The 22451-nt window shown below is 43.7% G+C and overlaps 1 protein-coding gene across 2 annotated transcripts; it reads right to left on the bottom strand.

Moving 5' to 3' along the window:
- Positions 1 to 761: 761 nt before the first annotated feature.
- On the bottom strand, positions 762 to 22189 carry cpsf1 (cleavage and polyadenylation specific factor 1). 2 transcript variants are annotated; one of them, XM_080837811.1, is made up of 38 exons: positions 22047 to 22189; positions 21404 to 21569; positions 21248 to 21275; positions 20889 to 21022; positions 20697 to 20777; positions 20239 to 20390; positions 19881 to 20027; positions 19559 to 19698; positions 19248 to 19358; positions 18714 to 18807; positions 18256 to 18343; positions 17913 to 18059; positions 17535 to 17586; positions 17330 to 17421; positions 17010 to 17084; positions 16790 to 16870; positions 16009 to 16101; positions 15707 to 15823; positions 15079 to 15220; positions 14703 to 14881; positions 14068 to 14207; positions 13590 to 13764; positions 12071 to 12274; positions 11890 to 11979; positions 11532 to 11678; positions 11107 to 11259; positions 10129 to 10245; positions 9622 to 9712; positions 9395 to 9479; positions 8873 to 9014; positions 8523 to 8675; positions 5611 to 5787; positions 3403 to 3469; positions 3192 to 3239; positions 2808 to 2960; positions 1728 to 1857; positions 1339 to 1477; positions 762 to 1040 (listed from the first exon to the last, which is right to left on the bottom strand). In XM_080837811.1, the coding sequence occupies exons 2-38, from the start codon at positions 21545 to 21547 to the stop codon at positions 993 to 995; spliced, it is 4356 nt and encodes a 1451-aa protein (XP_080693937.1). In that variant the 5' UTR covers positions 21548 to 21569; positions 22047 to 22189; the 3' UTR covers positions 762 to 992. The 2 variants fall into 2 exon arrangements, with proteins under 2 accessions (XP_080693937.1, XP_080693938.1); XM_080837812.1 differs by lacking the exon at positions 22047 to 22189 and adding an exon at positions 21653 to 21759.
- Between the last annotated feature and the right edge of the window lie 262 nt (positions 22190 to 22451).

Here is a 22451-nt window from a genome sequence, read left to right as displayed (position 1 = left end):
CAAAGTTTTCTGCTTCATTTTCTTTAGATATTTTTGTCAGATGTTACTATGGAAGACTGAAGTATAATTACCATAATTGAATAAGTGTCACTGGTTTTTATTGGCAATTACATGAAGTTGGTATTCTCCAAGCATTGATTATGCAAGAAAGGGCCGCCCTCAGTCAGGATGTGGCCCAGAAGTTAATTGACAGCATGCCAGGGCGGATTGCAGAGGTCTTGAAAAAGAAGGGTCAAAACTGCACATATTGACTTTTTGCATTAACTTCATGTAATTGCCAATAAAAGCCTTTGACACTTATTAAATGCTTGTAATTACTTCAGTGTTCCATAGTAAAATCTGACAAAAATATCTAAAGACACTGAAGCAGCAAACTTTGTGGAAATGTAAATGTGTCATTCTCAAAACTATAAACTCTCACACTTATCTCAGACAGTGCATACATGAGATTAAATGGTTGGTTAGGGTAGGCTTCCACTACAGTGAATCACAACCATGTTTGACTTTCGTAGCTAATAGCTACTGAAGTTGTGATTTGTGTAGTTCTGCTAATCCTCTTTCACTCTTGCATCATAAACTCTTATGAAAACAGAGATGGGTAACTCTTAGCCAGACTAACACTGTGGTCATCTAAAAATGGTTTGGCAGTTATCATACATGCACATATTCATAAGGTTTGGAGGCCCATAGGTGTGAATGTGGGATCGTCGTCGTCGTCGTCGTCTCCTCCGAGATCAGAGAGGCACAAGAGTTGAGGAATGTTTTTTTTAATTGGTTTTGTTTACAAAATATTTCATGAAACATGATACAATCTTCAATTACCTTTTTTTTTTGGAGCGTTTGTAAAAAGACATACAACAAAATAATTTTGTCCCAAAACATTTCCCAGACTTTGAGTATTACAGAAAGCACTTTTTTTCAGTCTGGCGTTAAACTAAACACAGGAACTCAAAGCACAGCATGGTGGTTGAACCTGCAGAAACAGCCAGGCTTTAGAAGTGAGCTGTTACTCTGTCAATGTCCAGGAGATCCTCCAAAATCTACAAGAGAAGACGTGTCAATTCATTAGCATTTTAAAGAATCAAACATACAAAGCTCAGGCTGGAAAATGCACAAATTAAAGATTTTTGTTTGGAAAAGGTCTACAACATTTTGTACAGTTTCACGTTTCTATTTGAACTAACACTTAACATTACAAATGTGACAAATAATAAGGAACTGACATTGTTAAAAACATATCTTTTAGTTTCTGAACAGAGGTGTGTGTGTGTGTGTGTGTGTGTGTGTGTGTGTGTTTGTATGTGTGGGGGGGGCAGCTGTGTGTTTTTATTTACTTACAATGTCTGAAGTGGTACCGATCTTCTTGGCCAACTCACTGCGTTCTATTGTGCTCAGGTACAGGAACTTGTTCAAGAGCTCCCCATCCAGAATGTTCCTCATGGGATTCTGAAGTAGCTTTCGGTCAGCTTGCAACCCCCTGTCCACACACGGTCCAGACGTCAAGACAACAAGTAGAAGGAATCTTTAGGGTTTGTTCAATAATGCTTCATAGTTTCTGTGTTTACGAATGCGTTTGATGTTGTTGCTTAGAGTAAGAACATGGGTCTGCATACCAGCACACAGTATAAGGAGTAAAAATGCGTGTCTGTGTGTGTGTGTCTCTGTGCGTGTGTGTGTGTGTGTGTGTGTGGCAGAGGGTGAAAGAGGGTGTGAGTGCGGTTGTTTACCTGAAAGCTTTAGGGTTAAGGCCTGCATGGTGAGGCAACATTGTGGTCAAGGCATTCTGTAACATCAGCAGACGCCGGTACGTCTTCTCCTGCATGGGCAGCAGCATCCCAATACCTCCATCCAGTGTGGCTGCAGGAACACACATGGACACGCATACGCACGCGCACACACACACACACACACACACAAGGGCACACAGACACACATGAAATAAATCACACACATGCAAAGGTCTAATAAATCTGTTAAATCAGAGGCAGGTTTCAGCCCTCTTAAATACATAAGACACTTTGGCCTGGCCGACAGCCAGAAACAACTCTAAAAAAAACCTGAACCTCACCCTGGAGTTCATTATGACTAATGTGTATGCTGAGTGCCTGGAGCACTGAAAACATTACTGCATATAACTGTCACATTAAATCACGATAAACCTCATAGAGGTGGGAGCCAACAGTTACGTTCTTAGTTCTTAGAGTTAAGGAGCTAATTTATAGTGTGTTATGGTGATTTAAAATGAATAGGTCAGTTTGCTTACACTATGAGGTTCAATGTCAACTATATTAGATATGTCAAATATGTTTTGGGGGAAAAGACTCAAGTTTGACTCATAGAAGCCTTAGCATTTATGATTGACCTCTCAGTTTAAAGTTCCTGTACCAATGTTAGTGAGGTAATATTAGGAAATAATAATTTACCATGAACCTCAGTGTTAAAACACATGAGAAATTAAACATTTTTCAGTTTATGAGTCAAATTGTGAAAATCAGTAATGGCATCAATAAACTATATTCAAGTACTATTATAAGCCGATGATATATGAATTCAAACTACCACTTTTATTTAATGCTTTGTAAAGATACCCATATATAAAGCATTATCAAATGCAAATAGTCAGTCCAGCATACAGAAATGCATACAGAAAGTATGTCCTTGTTTTACGCTGGGAAATAATATACAACATAATCTACACTCTGGTGGTTGGAGGTGCCCCTGAGGCCTCCTTGGATATCTATATTAAAGTGTTTAATATTAATATTATATTAGTGTCTTTCTCCACTTTCACGCCCAAAGAGACTCACCGAACCAGGTGATGTGCTTGTTGTCCCAGGCGAGGGACTTCTTAGAGGTGTCCAGCGCCCCGCGGCAAGGCATCCTCCACAGGGCGTTCACGTGCGCGCCCACGTTAAAGTCCCCCCGGCGCAGCAGACGCATGCCACCGAAACTCTCTTTCGCTAGGGAGAGAGAGAGAGGGGACAGTTTCAATATCAGTTACCTTATTCATCTCCCCAACATTAGTTTTTTCGACCTTATTATGGATGTATGAAAGATGAACATGACTTAAGTGATTTCCCTGTACTGGACTGCCAAGTTGCCAACAATAGCTAAGATCTTTCCTTTGTCTGGGCAGAAAAAATCTGACCGCTTTAAGATGTGAGAGACCAGGTACCCAACATGGCACATACCTTCTGGGAGATACATGTGGACCAGCAGATTTTTGTCCCGGTCAGACACTAGAGAAGAGAATGACAGGACAAGACAGGACAGTTACTTAGAAGGAGAGGCTCTGAAATCTACTGTTAAATTATTTTAGGCTGTGGGTGCTAAATAAAGACGTTATAATAAAGAAGCTCTGAAAATAACAATGACGACAAATGACTGTGATAAAGCACATACCTAAGAAACCTATCTGGTTGTTGTCCACCATGAACTCTATGCTGTACACCTCCAGAGGTTTGGCATCCTGGGAAAAACATAATCACATTTACAAAAACAAAATAAAAACAAAAAAAGGGTTTGGGAATTAGCTCGATACTGACTATGGCTAACATTACAGAATGTCGAAGAGAATGACTTTCAAAGTAAACAAGAAAGTGGAGGTAAAAAAAATTCGGTTCATAGGGGTTAATAAAATGCATTATTTGTATGCATCCAAGCACTAAATCAGCATGTTTTAATTTCAGAGTAACACCCTTCATAATTCGCATGCTAACGATTCGCATGCTATCGAGCGTTCTCAAAACACCAGAGAGCTTTTCACTCTTTAAACCTGCACATTCTATTTACATCAGAGGAGGTTCTTCCATTGAGGAAACGGAGGAAGAACCTCCCCAAACTTTTTGAGAAATGTATTTTTGTAATTGAACTGACTAAACTCCTTTAAAAATGCAGTTTGATATCAGTATTTAATACTATGCATATTATAATTTGTTTCCCTGAGACAAAATAACATTAGCACTCCCTATCGTGACAAGAAATTACTGCACGGAGGACGTCCTCCCTTTGGCTCCCATTGAGATCAATGTAATCTGTCTCTGATACTGGCGGTTTGTGGGGCTCATTCACTTACATTGCCCAGGGGAGGAAAAACCTCCCTAGCGTCTGAGTCTGCGCCAACATCGCTTAACCAATAAACAACGGATTTGGCGTTGGAGGGAGGGGATTAGACATTAATACCATTCTGCAGAAGGATATTGATAACACGTCACCCTTAAAGATTGTTGTAGAAAGATGGCAAATAAAGAGGATGTGCAATGGAAAACGAAGATATTGTTCATGTTTTATTGAACAAACCGTTTCATTCATTGAGCTACAGAGAGAAGGTTAGTATCAAAACAACAGGGAAACCTGTTCCAAAAATCCAAGTCACTAAACCCAATGGTAAAACCGCTGCCGTTAATGCTAACTGGTATGCGAAATACTTATAGCTCACTGGTACCATAAAAAAAACAATCGGCTGTACTGTTTTGTTTTTTAATCGTTCATACGCCTATTGTTAGTCTGACTGTTCACGTTCAGCTGACATTCTGAATGGAAATTGTTAATGAATGTTTCAGAACGCGATGTGTTTCGTATCTATTCTAATTAGACACATTGACCAACATTCTGAAACATCCATTAACATCCACATTTGCCACAAACAATGTTAGGCTAACAGCCCATGTTAATAGTTCTGATCTAATGTTCTCTTACTTGTTGCCTTTGTAACTTGTTGTTTAATATTGTGGAAAGGATGTTAGTGAATGATTCAGAGCATTTTTTAAATGGCATCACTTTTGGTCTTATGTCTTAATTTTTCTTAAAACAATTGCAGCTGAAAATGAAATTAGTCAAATAATAACCAATAGCTTTAGTAATTGAGGGGGAAAATAGGCCAAATGGTAGGCCCAAAATTTTGAATGTAGTTTTTCAAATCAAGAGTGATTTGACTAATTGGCTTTGCATCCTTTCCTTCTGGCCTTGTCTAGTTCAAAGACATGCTGCCCACCAGCTTTTTTAAGTACAATGGTGCCACACTGGTGGCTTTGTATCAATTGTATCCCTGCCTGCTATTTTGTAGTACTGTAGTCCACAAAAACACCCTGAAACAACTTGTATCTCACATACTTATGCCACCAAAGGAATAAGCAGGCCAATGGCAACCAGGCGCACAGTCCTTCCTCCCTCAGTTTAAAAACCACCAGCCGCCACTGATTTACATTTATATAATATAATATCAGCTTAATTAAATGTGACCCTGACATGGGAGCACAAACCATAACAAACACAGGGGTCTAGAGGGGTCTAGCTGTTTTTTATTTAGTTTTTCTTTTCGCTATCGCATTGAAAATAATAAAACTGGCCTCTGTGGTCCTCCATAGCCAGCTTTGTTTATTATGGTTGGCTGGCTGCAACATTTCAGGGTCACGTGACTACAAAAATAACATCTAAAAGGTCACTGAACATATTGGAACTGTTTGATATAAAAAGCCCCAATACGTCCTTGTCCTGCCCTAAAATCTGACTTAAGTTCTGAAACAGAAACTTAAATTGCTAAACATATTCTCTTGCCAGTCTTCTTTTTGAGAGAGGCCGTGTCCACAGGGTTGGTGTCTGGTTCCTTACCCTGCTGACCAGTGAGAGGGTCTTGCTCTCCTCCTGGTAACGCAGCAGCGAGATGCTCTTCATGACGTCAGCGGCCAGGATGAAGTTCTTGAGGCTGATCAACTGGTGGATGTAGAGCTGCGTGTCGATGAAGGCCATACCCGTCAGATCATTATCCTTCAGGCTCCACAGGAAGATCTGCACAGGAGAGAGAGAGAGAGAGAGATAGAGAGAGAGAGAGGCAGGGAGAGAGAGGGAGAGAGATAGAGAGAGGGAGGGAGGGAGAGAAAGGGAGAGAGAGAGAGGGAGGGAGAGAGCGAGAAGTTGGTGAATGGGCAGCTTCCATAGGCACTGGTCGAACATCTACAAACAGTTTTGCACTGTATCAGCTGTCTGAAGCTACTAAAAACGGTTTGGTATTCAGAAAGTTCTGACTTTCACCTAACCTCCACATTGAGTGTTGGGCGGCAGACAGGCGTCTGAATTAGTATGAGGGCCTGCAGATATTCACTCTAATGTAAACGCACTTGGCAGTGGTGTGGAATTTCACTGGCCACCCCGGTTACTCTGGTTTTCACTGGGGGTTATCTTTTCTATCCTTCTCTTGTTAGTGTGCTTGCCCGAAGGGAAGCACAGTATTGTTGTTGTCAAGTTTTCTTTATTCTCCCCGTTTTTTGTAACGCTAACGCTAACCGTTCGAGGTACAGACGCCGTTCAAACACCGAAACGTCCGGCCCGATCCGGTGCAACCTGCTATGACTTTTCTTGGCGGTACTCCTTGCCACTCCTTTTTTATTCCTCTTTTTCCATCACCTTTTTCCCCCATAGACTTGCATGGCAGAACTCTGTGGATTATGACATCATAATGGGGTAATTAAAACTAGCTTGCACCTGTGCTTCACTGACACCTGCGTCAAGGTTTGAAGGCTCCTCTTGTCTCTGTCCCTCTCCATTCAACTGTATAACTAGGAATATTAAGGGCTCAACAGTGGGCTCTACAGAGCGAGTATTTCACTTGCATATGCGCCTAAAAATGGGTACGTGCGAACTTCAAAAATATTTATGTTTTACGTTAACTTATTACACTAGGCAGCAATATTGTGAAGTAGAGCTAGAAATGGCTTTGCTAGCTCCCATGATACTGTAGCTCACACCAGCAACTGCTCAATTTAAGACAAGAAAGGAGTTTGGTAAATTAGCTAGTAACTGTCAATGATAACAAGTTATTAGAATATATTAGCCAACGTTAAGTTGACTTCAAAGGGGCAGTCGAGTGTTTAGGTTGTGTCAGCTAGCTTGGATAGCTAGCTAATAATTTTCGATTGAAGCTTCACGTTAGCCTCGGTAAACGTTTAGCTAGCTAACGTTAGCTAACTATGAGGTAGCATATCCTAGCTAAGTTATACTAGCTAGCTAGTAAACTCATTGCAGTATGGACTATAGGACAGGCTACGCACAAACGTTTAGCTAGCTAACGTTAGCTAACTATGAGGTAGCATATCCTAGCTAAGTTATACTAGCTAGCTAGTAAACTCATTGCAGTATGGACTATAGGACAGGCTACGCACAACATTAATCAAGCAAAAAATAAATGAATATGTGACTGGTTGGAATAGCCTTGTCTATTTGGGCAATTCGCTAGCTAACGTTAGCTAAATTAGATTAGATTAGATTAGATTCAACTTTATTGTCATTGTACAGAGTACAAGTACTGACACAACGAAATGCAGTTTAGCATCTAACCAGTAAGTGCAAAATAGCAATAAAAGTGCAGAGTATGTGCAAATGTAGGGTGGACATAAGTGAATAAATATGATATGTACAATAAGAGTTAAATATGACACAGATTTGTAGTATAAACAGAATTGAATAGCATCAATTGAGGTAAGAGTGAGGTATGATAAGTATATAAAGTGCAGGTGAAAGTAAACTGGTGGTAACAAGTGAAATCAAGTGAATGAGGTAGAAAAGTAAAATCAATACAGGTAATGGAGTAAAGTGGATTCAGTATTAAAAAGGCAATATGGTGCAAATGTTCAGTGGCTGGAGAAGGGTGTGTGGCAGTCAAGCCAGGTTTAGGGGGGGGATGAGAGTGAGGTATAGTGCAAATGTTCAGTACTGGAGGAGGGTGTGTGGCAGTCAAGCCAGGGGGGGGGGGGGATAAGTGAGTATAGTGCAAATGTTCAGTTGCTGGAAGGGGGGGGGACAGTCACGGGGTGAGATGTGGGAAGGGGTGGGGGGGCAGGCACAGGGGGGGACAGCCGCAGGGATGAAGCTGTTCTTGAACCTGCTGGTACGGGAAAGTAGGACTAGCTAGACCCTTTCACAATAAACAAGCAAACAAACAAACAAAAACAGAACAACAAAGATACCCTCATATGTCTAAACGTCAGTGGAGCCAAAATATAATGGTTGAGCTTGGTTGCTTGCTAAAATATATTGGTTGAAAACAAAAAGGTGTATTCAGTGTCACTGCGGAAGGCTGGCAGATTCATCCTACAACCTGCATTCAACGTTGTACTGAACACAGAAAACACAGTACTATACAGATTTTGTTCTCAGATATCAGTCTGTGAGGTCCCTCAACAACATATGCGCACTAGGCCACTGCAGTTGCTTGTGCTTGATGGCCGCAACAGAGCAAGCACACTCTCGCAGTTCGTTCACGAAACGCATTCTAGTTTGGATATGCTATCAACACGTGGACATGTGCCTGGTGTGTCATTTTTCAAGGAGTAATTAAGGTTTTTAACCTTGAGAGCATTTTACATTTGTGTTTGTGTGGGTCTTTGTATGTGTACATTAAACTTCTATAAATACCTGCACTAGTTAATGAGTGAGTAAGCATACAGGCAGTGTGTGTGTGTGTGTGAGTGTGTGTGTGTGTGTGTGTGTGTGTGTGTGTGTGTGTGTGTGTGTTTGTGTTCACTTACTTTCTGTCCAATGGCAGACACCAGGTATCCACTGCAGTGGCAGAGTGCAGTCACCGGGCCTTTCTGCTCCTTCTCATAGAGCACCTTAAACTTGTTCTTGGTCAGGGGCTGGCCGGGCTCAGGCACAACCTCAATCACATCAAGGATCAGGATCTACACACACACGCACAGATAAATTAACAGTCAGAGACAGTCACAGACAGACGGGCGCACGCACACATGTGGGCACCCATCCTGACATACCGTTTCCTGTTAGAGAAGAACAGGATCTATGTGTGTGTGTGCGTGTGTGTGTGTGTGCAAATGTGCATGTGTGTGTGTGTGTGTGTGTGTGTGTGTGTTTTACTCACTCTCCCCCTGCAGGTGACCTCCTCCCCCTGCATGAGACAGGTTCCCAAAGCGACGTAGCCCTTCAGTCCAGACACCGTCTCCTGACTCTTCAGGGCCACGGTCTTCATGCAGGTCACATGTTCCCACTCCTCCAAATCAATACTGAACACACACACGCACACACGCACACACACACACACACACACACACACACACACACACGTACACACCCACACACGCACACATGCACACACACACACACACACACACACACACACACACACACACACACACAGACACTTGGGTTACACTCACTTCCTTCAGTCCAGTGGCATGAACACAAAGATCAATACTGACGACACCCACACATCATTATTTAACATTTAAAACACACAAGACTAATACAAGACAGGATTATATCGACATGAGGATCATTTCGGAACACTAAAGCAGATCACTTTTGACAAACTAGATCAAGCACATGCAGACACAGAAACACAAGCTTGATTTATAAACAGACATAGAGACACACACACACTTACCGTGTGTTTGGGATGGCTTCCCAGCTGACGGGGGAGATAAGCTGAATAGAGAACTTCTCCTGCTGAGGGTTTATGTACCGGTCATCTGTACACACACACACAAACACACAGATAAAATGTTAGACTTACATATGTGTGTGTGTGTGTGTGTGTGTGTGTGTGTGTGTGTGTGTGTGTTTGTGAATATGTGAGAATGTAAAAAAAACACAGATCTGATATTTCCTGACCTCTATCGATTGTCTCGAACTCCTTCTCCTCTCCGGTCATCCTGGGGATGCGCGTGGTTGGCTCCCTTACGCTTGAGCACACTGCATACACCTGAGACAAGTGGACAAGCAGACAGACGGACAAGCAGACAGACAAACAAGCAGACAGATGAGTGAGAATGAGTGCTGTGCATATCCACATTTTCTTCATTTAGCAGACTTGTTCAATCAAAGCCAGATACGAAAGGGAGAGGCGGGTGTCATTACAAGACCCAGCACGAGGAGGAGACACCATCTGTCTACCGCCCAAATACTCTCTGGACAGGTCACCCCAGAGTCTGGTGGGGAACATCTAGCAGTGAGACTTCAGGATCAATAAAAGGATGCATATTGATTAATCTTTCTTGCAGTGAGTCATGCAAGGGTTGGAACACTTGCTGGTGGTTTGAATGTGCGAGTCTTGTGAGTAAAATGGTGGTCGATCACTATGTGACGAACATGCTTGTTGATGCCAGACGGTGCTGTTACCTTAGACTCCACATGGTAGGACACGTAATGGACTGTACACCTTAACGGAATCTTCCGGACAGGCCACGGAGCGTCATACGAGAGGTAGGTAGGCAACACGCTGATCCTCAGCTCTCCCTACAAGTCACACAGACAAACACAAAACACACAGACAAACACACACACACAGACAATGCAAATCAATCACCACAAAAACATTTCTCAGTGTGTCAAAATATTTCATAATCTTCCACAGAAAATGAGGGCAACCTCGCAGGGTTGGTACTGGTGTTTGGTTCCACACCCTCAATGTGAGTACTTCTACACCACCGGTAACAATCAGTAGCAGTAATATGAGGCCTGTTTGTATCACTGGTCTCTAAGGGTGCTTTCAGAGTCTGTTTGAGTCGTTAGTCTGGTTTGTTCTGTTGACCTGAAAGCTGTTAGTTCGATTGCGCACCAAGGGACTGTAGCTTCCAGTCATTTGGGGGAATGTAACTCCAGTGCGGCTCTAATTTAGTGTGAAAGCTATCCAATCTTGACCACTAAATGATCCAAATTCTCCCTACAACAAGTAAATCACCTTTGAATGTGAAATGATTAATTAACATTAATAAAAAATAGAGGACAGCTATGTGGCAGTTTATGCTTGAGGGTGTGTGTGTGTCTGCGTGTGTGTGTGTGCTTGTGAGTGTGCGTTATGCATGTGTGTGCATATTTGCAAGAAAAGCTGCAAATTCGTGTTGCACATTTTCCTCCCACTATGGTTCAAAGCCAAATAATGTGATATGAAAAGACCAGGGGGGGAAGGGGGAGTTAACTGCACTCCAGTTTGGACCAGTAAAACGTAACCAAATATGAAAACAGCCTAAAATCGCCCTTTTTGCAGGTTGGTACAAGTAACCACTGCTTGACTCTCAAGCACTTTTCAAGAGAGCATTTCTACCATTCTGGCTCAATGACTTCCCCGCGTGATTGAAACTGCGGCTGCAGCAGTACCTGTTTGTTGAAGTAGAGGAAGCCCTTGGGGCAGTTGATGTTGTGGAATGGGGAAAAGGACTCGATGGGCCCGTCAATGATCATGGGGTGGAGCCTCATGGCCCCGCGGGACGTCACCAGCATCCAGTGTGGCGACGGCCCACAGATGAACACCTGAGAGGGGAGCATGGGAGGTCAGGGGTCAGAGGTCAGGACAGGTTTGGTCATGGCTGCTACCCTCCCCTTGGTGTACACTTTTAAGGGAACAACAGGTTCTTCAAGGGTTCTACGAGGAGGTAAGATGTTTTACGCAGTAGCTTGTGCACAATTGTGTCACCAAAGGCAGTTCTTAAGGGCCGAAGAGGATTCTTAACTGCTAAAAAGTTCACTGCTTGAGAACCTTTGAGGAATCATTTGAACAAGAAACCATTCTTCCATGCTCTTACCCCTGAGTATCCAGAGATGTCCCTGAAGTATCTGAATCTGGCAACACGACCTTTGACCCCCGCACCATCCTCAACGGGCCCCTCAGCCTTCTTGTCTCTCTTTGAGAGCTTGGCTTTCTTTTCCCGGAAGTTGATGTTATGTGGCATCTGTAGGAGACATACTGCTTTATTCATGAACCAACTTATGATGGACCACAGAGATAAAGCACTGCCAACAAAACATTCTTCTATATTTCAATATATAAGCTTTCATATATTATTTTACATATTTGTTTTTATATATTTTACGTATATATTTTGTATATATGCTTTCATGTACCCTTAAGCATCAGAGAGCACGTTAAAAACCATCTCTCACCTTTTTAAAGCGCACTTTCAAATTGCTCTGGGCTAGTTTCTGGTCATAAGGGAAAGCTTCATAGATAAGGAGTTCCTGTTCAACATGGACCTAAGGAGACAAAAATATTAAGAAATTAAAAAACGAAACGTATGTAATTCTGTGTTTTCAAACCTGTACAATGGAGGGTTTTAAGACTCACCAGCAGGTAGGGCCGGCTCTTATTGTAGCCCAGTGCCACCAGGGATACTTCCTTGACCAATGGGATATCTCCCTGACGAGTCACCTCCTCCTTTTTTCCTTCCTGTGTTGCTGATTGGCCAGCTGAACTGTCCACCAACACCCTCTGTCCAACTGGGAAGTTCTTCACCAAGAAGACCAGACGCCAGTCTGGAAGCTGGAAAATCTAATGGAAATGTTAAAAAAACGGTTAGCTTCCCCATAGATGCATAACCATCTCCGCTCCCACCAGCTTTATGAATCCTTCCAGTCTGGTTTCAGACCTTCCCATAGCACCGAAACTGCTCTGGTGAGGGTGGTAAATGACCTCCTAATGTCATCAGACTCTGGCTCACCCAGCCTTCTAGTCCTGCTGGATCTAAGCGCCGCTTTTGATACAGTGGACCATAATATCCTGTTTCGGCGCCTCCAGGAGGTGGGAATTACAGGCACTGCCCTGGACTTCTTTTATTCCTATCTCACAGGACGGCAGGAATATGTTGCCCTTGGCAATATCACCTCCAGTATTAGGTGCGTTACCTCCAGTGTCCCCCAGGGGTCAATCCTAGGGCCCCTGCTTTTCTTAATTTACATGCTACCCCTGGGAAACATACTTCGAGGTCATAACATCCCATTTCACTCCTATGCAGATGACACACAAATCTACATCCGAACTTCACCCGACAAACAACAGGCACTAACACAGATTACCAAATGCCTAGATGACATCCAGCACTGGATGAGCAACAACTCACTACAGCTAAATGGTGGCAAGTCTGAAGCCATTCTTATTGGCACGCCCCACCAAATGAAAAAGGCCGGTATCACCCAAATCACCATAAATGGCCACCCCACCCCTCTCCTCATTTGTCACAAACCTTGGTGTCAAAATGGACTCTTCACCAAGACAAGGAGATCTGAGCACATCACCCCAGTCCTCCACTCCCTCCACTGGCTTCCAATCAACCAGAGAATAAACTTCAAAGTCCTACTTCTAGTTCACAAGGCCATAAACACCACCGGTCCGGCCTATCTCCAGGATCTCCTCACCCCTCATCTCACACCAAGGACTCTTAGGTCCGGACATGCAAACCTTCTTGCAGTTCCCAGGGCAAATATGTCCAGAATGGGAGATTGTGCCTTCTCCTCGCTGGGGCCACGACTCTGGAACAAGCTCCCGGAGAACATTAGGGCTTTGGACTCCATCACTACTTTTAAATCCCACCTCAAAACCCATCTTTTTATATCTGCCTTCTCCTAAAGTCCTGGTTTCAGTTTTTTTTTTAAATTTCTTTTCTGTATTGTTTTTGTATGCACTGTTTTAAATTGCTATTGTGACCCTGTTAAGCACCTTGAGACATCTTTGTATGTGAAAGTGTGCTATACAAATAAAATGCATTATTATTATTATTATTATAGATAAACATAGATAAACAACACGAAATCATAACAAAGAATTAATACAAGGAAAACAAAGAATATCAATTCATGTCAGTCTTTACCTCCATCACTCCATTCTCTCTGACCACAATGCACCAGTGTGTAGGTTCCTTCTTGCCGTGAACCCCTTTCCCAGAGTGCCTTGCAGCGGAGGCTGCGTAGCTGGCATCGTCTTTGGGGCTGGAGGGAGGGCCAGAGTCACCATAGAGCATCTCCTCCTCGTCATCCACTGTGTTACTGAGGGGGAGCAGAGAGAGACGGAAGGACATGTGGATACAGAAGACTGACAACGCTAGTTAGCAATCATCCTTTCTTGTGAGTGTAATCGTTTCAATAACCATTCCATCAAAGCCAATTGTGGAAGAGATTTGTGAGTGTGCGAGAAACAGCATGTTCACTGGGTAATTGAAAGACTGACCACTAATAACTCACAATGAGTATATCACACTGAACATCTGCAATGTAAAAAAAATTGTGGCCACATTAATCTGAGGTAAAAGCCTCTTCTCTGTCCAGCAGGGTGCACTGTGTCTGGCTTACCTCATGTCCTGCATGACCAGCTCAGTCTCTGGGTGACTTCTTTCCCCCGCGTCCTCCTTGGCCTGGAAGTTGACCTTGTTCTCCGTGGTGAAGATGCCGCTCACGTCGCGGTAGGCACACAGCGTGATCACGCGTGATTGCTACGGGCAGAAGATGTGTGTGATGGCGGTTCAGTCAACAATAGCATATCTGGTTGGGATGTCACAGATCAACTGCACTGGTACGACTGAATGGGCCATGACTGAAACCATATCACCACTACAACAATCTGCGTAAGTTCATAAAGTAAACGCATGGGAATCTTTTTTAAAGTCAACCAATTTCAACGAAAAGTTTCACTTTCTAAAAGAGAAGGATGAGTACTTTTTTGGATAATACACATCTGCTGAGAGAGAGAGGGATAATGGCTGAGGACTGAGGGTGAAAGGGGTCCAAATATGAAATAATCAAAAGGTAACTTTAATAACCAAATGACAATTACCATAATTAACCAAAATTATTCAAAAAAGGGCCAAAGACTAATTGAACAGATCAGCTTGTTAATGTAAATAGAAACTGGACTGAAAGGGGAATAAAACGTCATGAGCAAAGCAAATGTGAAGTGAAGTGAAGTGAAGTTGAGTTGGGACACTAACCATGTGAATCTGAGGCTTCTGCAGAGCCAGTCTGTGGGTTTTCCCCATGTAAGAGTCGGTCTTCAGCACGAACATGGTGACCACGCCTTCGGCCGTCATGATGACCACATAGGGGTCAGCCACGGAGCACTGTACTATGGGAGAGCCCAGGTCCACCGGGATGAAGTGGAGTTGGGTCACTGAGAGAGGGGCGGAAAGACAGGTGGACAGAGGGTGACAGACACAAAGTGAGAGTTGAATAGAGAAGGGATAGACAAAGTGAGAGTGAGGACACACTTTTATCTACCTCATATTTAAAAAAAACGTATACTTCTGAGAGTGCATGGTATGAGAGGTTTTTTTTCTTTCTTTTTTGCTGAGGCTACTAGCGTCTTACCCCCCTCCAGCAGCCTGATGCCCATGGGCGACACCTGGATGATGTACTTGTTGTCCCCAATGTTGCCGGCGAACACCGTGGGGCCCTGAGTGGCAAAGCCGCTTGTGTCCAGCTCCATAATCTCCTGCCCCGTCTGCAGGATCTGAGGACACAGAGACAGAGAAAAGGCTACACACACACACAGGGATGCAGGGAAATGGAGAGGAATTGCAAGGGAGTACTCATACACACACAAACACACACACTCATTCAGGTATTCATCCAGTCACACACACTCTTACACTCAAAAGCATGGAAACTGAATATACACACACAGGGCCAGATGATATAAACACACACCTACACACACACAAGCGTGCCCGTACACACACTCACACACTTGCAGAAATTGTGGTTTTGTTATCAGTCAATCCCATTTCCTTCTTGGCTAGTGAAGCATGCTGGTGAATCTACTGGGCTTTCTCTGCTGCTAGAGTGCTGAGTAGTGCTTTGCTATGACAAGCTGAGAGGCTTATTTTCAGATTGCTCTGCGGAGCATGAAAAGAGTTCATTTGTCCAATTACTTCTAAAGTATGTGCGTGCATGTGTGTGTGTGTGTGTGTGTGTGTGTGTGTGTGTGTGTATGCACCATAGTGGAGTCCTCTCTGCTCAGAATGAGGAAGCCGTGTTTGTTTTTCTCGTCCTCTATGGTGGGCTCTTGCTTCTCCTCCTCAGGATTCTGACTGTCTGCCTCCTCAGTTGATGACTGGAATACGGAAGAGAGAGAGACCGACATGAAGGAAAGAAAGAAAAAAAGAGAAATCAAACAGGGTAAAAGACAGGGACAGAAGGGGGGGTTAAAGAACAAGGGTAACACAGAATGTTCCATGTTCCGGTAAAGATATTAAATAGCGAGTCAGTAGCTATGGAGAGCAGAGGGGCGGAGCTCACCTGCTCTGGCTTCTCCTCACTGGATATGACCGTCCACATGTCATGGCAACCGGGGAGTTCAAAGGTCGTGACCACCTGTGGCCTTATGCTCCTCTGATGGGAGGGCAGATAAAGGGGGTGATAAGGGAAACAAACACAAACACAAACCACATAAAAGCAAAACTCTACACTCAACTGAATTCAGTTAACTCAAAACCACCTACAAGGGACTCTTGGGGCTTAGTGGTGTGGTGTATGTTGGTGCATGTTCATGCATGAGTGTGCACTTACTTCATGCAATCTTTTGAGCATATGAGTGTGTAAGAAGTCGTAACTGTGAGTGTGTTTGAGGTATCTGCTGCGGGCAGTATCCCTCAAGCGCGTGTGTTTGAGATTATTGATTGTGTGTACATGTGTGTGTGTGTGTGTGTGTGTGTGTGTGTGTGTGTGGGGGGGGGGGGGGGGGGGATGTCGGTGTTGGAAGGGAAAAGAAGGCAGTGGATTTGGAAGGGAGGTTATGCTCCTGTGTCTCGGGTGTTTTAAAGGCTTCTCCCACAATCTTTGAGGGAGCCCTGGTAAACCCAGACTTCCTCTTGCACACACACACTTAACCTGCGGCAGACGAGCCTCACCACCGCAAGTCTCTGTGCTGTGCTCTCTCTGACACAAACACACACACCTATATTAGTGCAATACTATACACACTACACTCACTCTTGCACTATCAATTAGACCTAGGCGCCCATGCCTGTATACTTGGGTGAAAACATGCTTCATTACACACACACAAACACACAATTACCTGAAGGACAGACAGAGCTCCGTTCTTGCCAAAGCCAGAACACACCACCACTTCCAGGTCAGGCTCTGGGTTGTTTTGGAACTGTGGGGAGATATATGAACTGTTCATTCCTAAATTCCATTAAAGTCACTTTTTTAATCTGAGCCTTCATTTGACATTGACTTGAAGCACAGAAGGAGAAGAAACTATTGGAGAGTAAAACTAGAAAATAAACACGTACCTCTTCGGACAGGAACGCTGGCTCCCCCATTGAGGCGTTGGCACAGGGCCCGATGTTTAAAATGCTATCACACACCTGTGGGAAATCACACACACCAATGTTTAAAATGCCATCACACACCTGATAAAATCACACACAAAACCAAAGTTTAAAAGGCTATCACACACTTTATTATTAACTTAAAGCCTCTAGATTGTTATTGTTTGGGGATCCAATCAGTACAAAGTGCATACACAACAGATAGTAGGACTTCACAGGGCAAACTGCCATCACTGGTGGGGACTGACGTGGTGGTGAAGACTGTAAAATAGTGGCTGTACCTCAAAAGAGTAGGTGGCCAGCTGAGTGCCTGACTGGGCCTCGCTGCCGTAAACTTCAATCTCATCCAGTTCATCTGGCATGGATGACTTAGCTGTGGGAGAACAAAACCAGATTGAGGGTCTGAATAAAGAAAATATACTCTCTCTCACACCAACACACTTTCTCTCTTACACACAAATACACACTGGTCCTGATGGTATGTACCTGTCCAGCTAGCTGAAGAATCCATGCGCTTCTTCTTACTGGGCGGCTCCTCCTGAACAGACCAACACAAAACACACTCCTTTAGCCAACAAGCACACTGAAGCTGGACCTAAAACACTGCGGCCAAGAGCAAAAGCTATTGCCCAATCTGAAACCCTGTGCAGTTAAGACAGACTAGTGTTGCTTAAAGCTATGGGAATACCAGGTGCTGTAAACTGAAGCTGGGTGGGCCAATCCTTGGCTCAGTGGATTCTACTAGATTACTGCAACATCGAAAACAAGTGGATACCAAATCTGGTGACAACTTGCTAATGATGGCCTATGTTCCACCGGAGTGAGAAGGCAACAACAACAATGACTGAAGAAGGGAGCGCCCACCCCTTTGTCTCTCTCCTTGTCCTTCTCATTGTCTTCGTCTTCGTCCTCATCCATTGGCGGCTCCTGGAACTTCTCTGTGTACTTCAGCAGCAGGGAGTTGCCGAGCCGGGAGCCCAGGAACAGATACCCCGGCTCCATCGTCATCATCTGAGGAGGAAAAGGGAGGTGGAGTCTTTCTACAGTCAAACACACAGACTCAAGCCTTTCTGCCTTGCACCGGTGCAGTCCACGGCAATAAGGACCAGACGCAGTGCAGTGTATCATGAGGGGAGGGGGCGGTAGAGGTAAACACGAGATGAAGAGGTGTAGAAAGTGAGGGAGCAAGAGGAAGGGTTTAACTTACACAGGTGGTGAGCACGCTGGCCGCAGCCTTGTCGAAGTGGAATGAGCGCACACTCCTCATGCCGTCAGTGATGAGCGTCAGAACATAGCTACACACACACACACACACACACACACACACACACACACACACACACACACACACACACACACACACACAATTCTGTGATGTCATTCACACAGGTACAGGTATGTAATCCATTTGGGACAAATAATGACAAATGACTAAAACATTACATTTGAAATGGGTTTTTGGTTGATACAGAGCACTTTTTCTACAGAGGCTTTTACATAAAGAATAATGTTTATAAAGATCATGGATACTCATCCATTGCTGGCATCTCTCCATTGAAAGTGCTGTAGAAATAAATTGCCAAAAGAAATCTTCTAATTTGACATGTGAACTGCCATTATGTTGTCTGCTTTGGCTGTCAAATCCACATGAGGAACAGCACTCACATCTCTCCTCCTTTCAGGGAGATGACCATCTTGTCAGGGCCAATGAAGGAGGCCTGAGAACAGTCCAGTGAGATCCTCAGTTCATCCTGAACCTCTGCAGACATCCGGCACAAATACAGACAGGGGGGGTTAGGCTACTCATACCAACTACTACAAGCCATGCAACTGTATGTAATGCAGTGTGTGTGTGTGTGTGTGTGTGTGTGTGTGTCTGTGTGTGTGTCAGTGTGTGTGTGTGTGTGTGTGTGTGTGTGTGTGTGTCTGCTCTACAGTGGCTAAGACATCAAAAACTAGCCAGCTAGTGTGAAGTCAAATCAGATGAAGCGGAGGGGTTGGGGGTAACTGTGATATGATAATGCATTAGCTCTGGGCCCCAGTGTAGTGGGGTACTAAACAATAAACACCACAGACAGGGTATATGGGTCTTTCCTCACTATACATAACATCATTCCAGTTCTACATTTGTGGTGTAAGGGTAATTGTTGATGTTCCAGTGTCATATGGGTGTGTGACTGAGTGTTTGAGTCCACTCACTCAAGGGAAAGGCCGTGGTCCCGTTGGTCTGGCTGTTGAGGGCCACGCCATATGGAGGAACACTCTGGTTCAGATACAGTAGGGAGTTCACAGCAAACACCACAACACCACCTGCATACACACACACACACACGCAAATACAACCGGTTCACATTTAATAGGAATGGTACAGATGTGCATCTGACATACTACACCGATAGATCAAAAGTTATTTTGCTTTAATTTTTCTAGTACTCACGTTAGTGTGGCCTATGCCCTTGTTCAAAAACAGAAAGAGGAAGAGAGAGGGAAGGAGTGAAGGGAACACGCACCGATTGGCTTAGGCACTGGCATGACCTGTGTGCAGTCGAAGGGCAGGTTGCTAAGCGACCAGATGACAGGGTGCACCTTCTGCATGATGTTGAGGGAGATGGCCACGATACTGCAGGTGTCTTGTCGTACCGCTACACGCCTGCCAAGAGGAACACAACATAACCAAGCATCACCTGCTGAACATCCATTGGCCATACATAACTCACACATTCTCTGTTGAGCAGTCTAGATAATCTAACAAAACTGGGGCTTAGCTGTGTGTTTTATCTCTTAAGAAACATTTAATGGCTCTCTCCGGTGTATTATTGCAGGTAAACGCACCCAGGCCAAGTCTGGTTGGGCTCGTAGAGGATGAGCAGAGTGGGCTCGTAATAGCCATGCAGGAACTTCATGTCAATGATATTCAGCAGCTTCTCATCAAGCTCCCGGACATCGATGATGTAGCTGGGGAGGAAATTGGACTTCTGCCTGCAGACACAGAAAAAACAATGAGGGCAAGTCAGAGGTAAACCATTGTATTGTTCCTCCACACATGTACTGAACCAGAGGTTTAACTTATAAATGAATGTCCTCAATAACTAACAAAAATACATTAATAAATGACAATCAACGGTTCCAATTTGTCATGACATGTTTGTAACAGGAAGTAACAAAATGCTGCCTCCCAACATCAACCTACCCCTCTCCCACGATTCCCTCCTGTTCGTCAGTCAAGGTATCCCTCCTGAAGGGGAGCACCACCAGCCGGGTGCCATAGACCAGCATCACAGCACAGCGGTTCTCTGGGTCTACTCGAACAATAGGGATGTGTACATTCTGGACAAATCCGTCCTGAACGTGCAAAAACAAAAACAAAGAAAAGGAGACAGTGTTGACATTAAGTGCTCCAGTCCAAGCTGGTGCCTGATAAGGAATGACTGAAAGTGACTCAAATTATTTAAAAAAAAGGAAAACAAACACTCTCCCCTACAACAGTTTACAGTTACGGCTTCAACTTCATCACCAATTTCATTCTGTCATTACTCCACATATCATGCTTTCACAAGCAGCCCAATGTAAAGGAACATAGAGACACCCCTAACATTTCAAGAAAAATAAATGTATGTTCCTTGAGTGGGTAAAGTATGCAAACTGTACCCTTAGCTCTGGCTCCTCAAAATAATGCAGGGAGAGTGTCTTTAGGTCATGGGTCCCTGGGTCATACTCCACGACTGACAGCTGAGGACAAAGAATGTGTAAACAATAACAATATTATGACAATGTTGACAGAATTGATAAAACTCTTAACATTCAGCACCGATATATTTAGACAGCTTTGCAGCTACTTACCTTTGCATCTTTAAAGCTCAGTAGAAGGGCATCTCTGTTTGTGCTAGCCAGTTGGACACTGGCCATGGACATGACGTTGCCAAACAGAGAGAAGGAAGCCACCTGTTCCAGCTTCTCCTTGCGGCTTTTGACATCTACGAGGTAAATCACAATAGGTACAGTTGACACCAACCTAACTGAAGCAGTCACTCGATTATAAAAATGTCTAAAAACGTTGTCATCGATTTTATTAGATGTGTGAACCCTCCTCACTTAAATAGCAATTAATTTACTGAACAGTAAATTAAAGTTACATATTTACTGAAGATTTTAGACGACATACAGATACAACATATCGAATAGATTACCAGAACACTAACCTGTGGGCTTTTCGGTCTTGTTGGCATTCTGAAATCCGAAAAAGAGGGAAAAGAAACACGTTAATAGGACTAATCTTTCTAATCTGAATCAATGAAAGAATACAAGTCGAGATATCTATGGTTGAACCTGGTTATTTTCAGAATCCTAGAACTCACCTCGACATCATGAATGATTCGGTAAACGTAGAGCTGTGAGGTGCCTGCGACCACCAAGTTTTTTTCCTCACTAGATATGAAGTTACAGTAAACTGAAAATTCCACGGCCGTAGGAGAGTGCGCCTGACGGTACACGGCATACATCCTCCCGGCTCAATGGCAGCACCTGGCAACAGGGGTAACGAGTTTTAAATGACCCTACAGGTTGTGCGTTTGTTTATCATAAGCAATAATTTACCTTCACTTAACTTTATTAGGAGAGTACGTACAAATGCATCTTATTGCTAGCTAATATATTCTGAAAATAAGCGTTTTGGTCGTTAAATGACAGGGCTAAGGTGAGATCCAAGTCAACACCAAGTAAGCTAGCTAACTAGCTAGCGATCAAGACATTTTTATAAAGTAGCTCGCTGTCAAGCAAAAATTATATAATCATACAACAAGTGAGCAGTTTATTTAAAAACAATAACGCTGTTATTTTCTGTCTTGACGCCTTGTGTCGTTCAAGTGTTCACCTAGCTACACTGTGCGCTAAGTAGCCTGGATTAGCAGTGGCTACAAGTATGCATGGTAACGTTAGCTTGGTGCATTGGTCCGATCCAGTTATTCTGAACCTGCTGCACTGCAGATATGTGCGCCGTACCTATCAATGATTGTTAACGTTCCCAAACAAGAGATTTGATCAGACAATTTCATATGAACATTGTTGTTCTTTCCCAACTGGCTCAGCGTTAAACAACGAATTAACCCTGTTGAGGGACTGAATTACTTTATATTAGCTTCCCTTCGTCGCATTCATTCATCACATATCCCAGAATGCAATATACGGCAGTCTTGAAAAATGACCGGTAGGGAAACAACAGTCCTAAGAAATGTTCCTAGGGTGAGCCAAGGAGATTATGTTTTCGGTGCAGTTTGTATGTCTGTCAGCAGAAACGCAAAAACTACCAGCCCGGTTTTCATGAAACTTGATGGAAGGGTTTAGCATGGGCACAGGGAAAACCTATTAAGAACCCACAAATTACTTCACTTAAGCTAACATTTGGCC

Source organism: Sprattus sprattus (assembly GCF_963457725.1).
Source record: "Sprattus sprattus genome assembly, chromosome: 4".
NCBI classification, from domain to species: domain Eukaryota; kingdom Metazoa; phylum Chordata; class Actinopteri; order Clupeiformes; family Clupeidae; genus Sprattus; species Sprattus sprattus.
The sequence above is the reverse complement of the archived record's forward strand: the minus strand, read 5'-3'. Positions and strand labels throughout refer to the sequence as shown.

Bases quoted from the DNA above. Each gene is read 5' to 3' on its own strand.
- cpsf1 (XM_080837811.1), bottom strand. From the start codon at position 21,547: ATGTATGCCGTGTACCGTCAGGCGCACTCTCCTACGGCCGTGGAATTT. The intron at 14,882-15,078 runs GTAAGACGCTAG...CCCCTCTCTCAG, and splicing joins CATCAGGCTGCTGGAGGGGG to TGACCCAACTCCACTTCATC. The intron at 11,260-11,531 runs GTAAGAGCATGG...CTCCCCTCTCAG, and splicing joins ACATCTCTGGATACTCAGGG to GTGTTCATCTGTGGGCCGTC.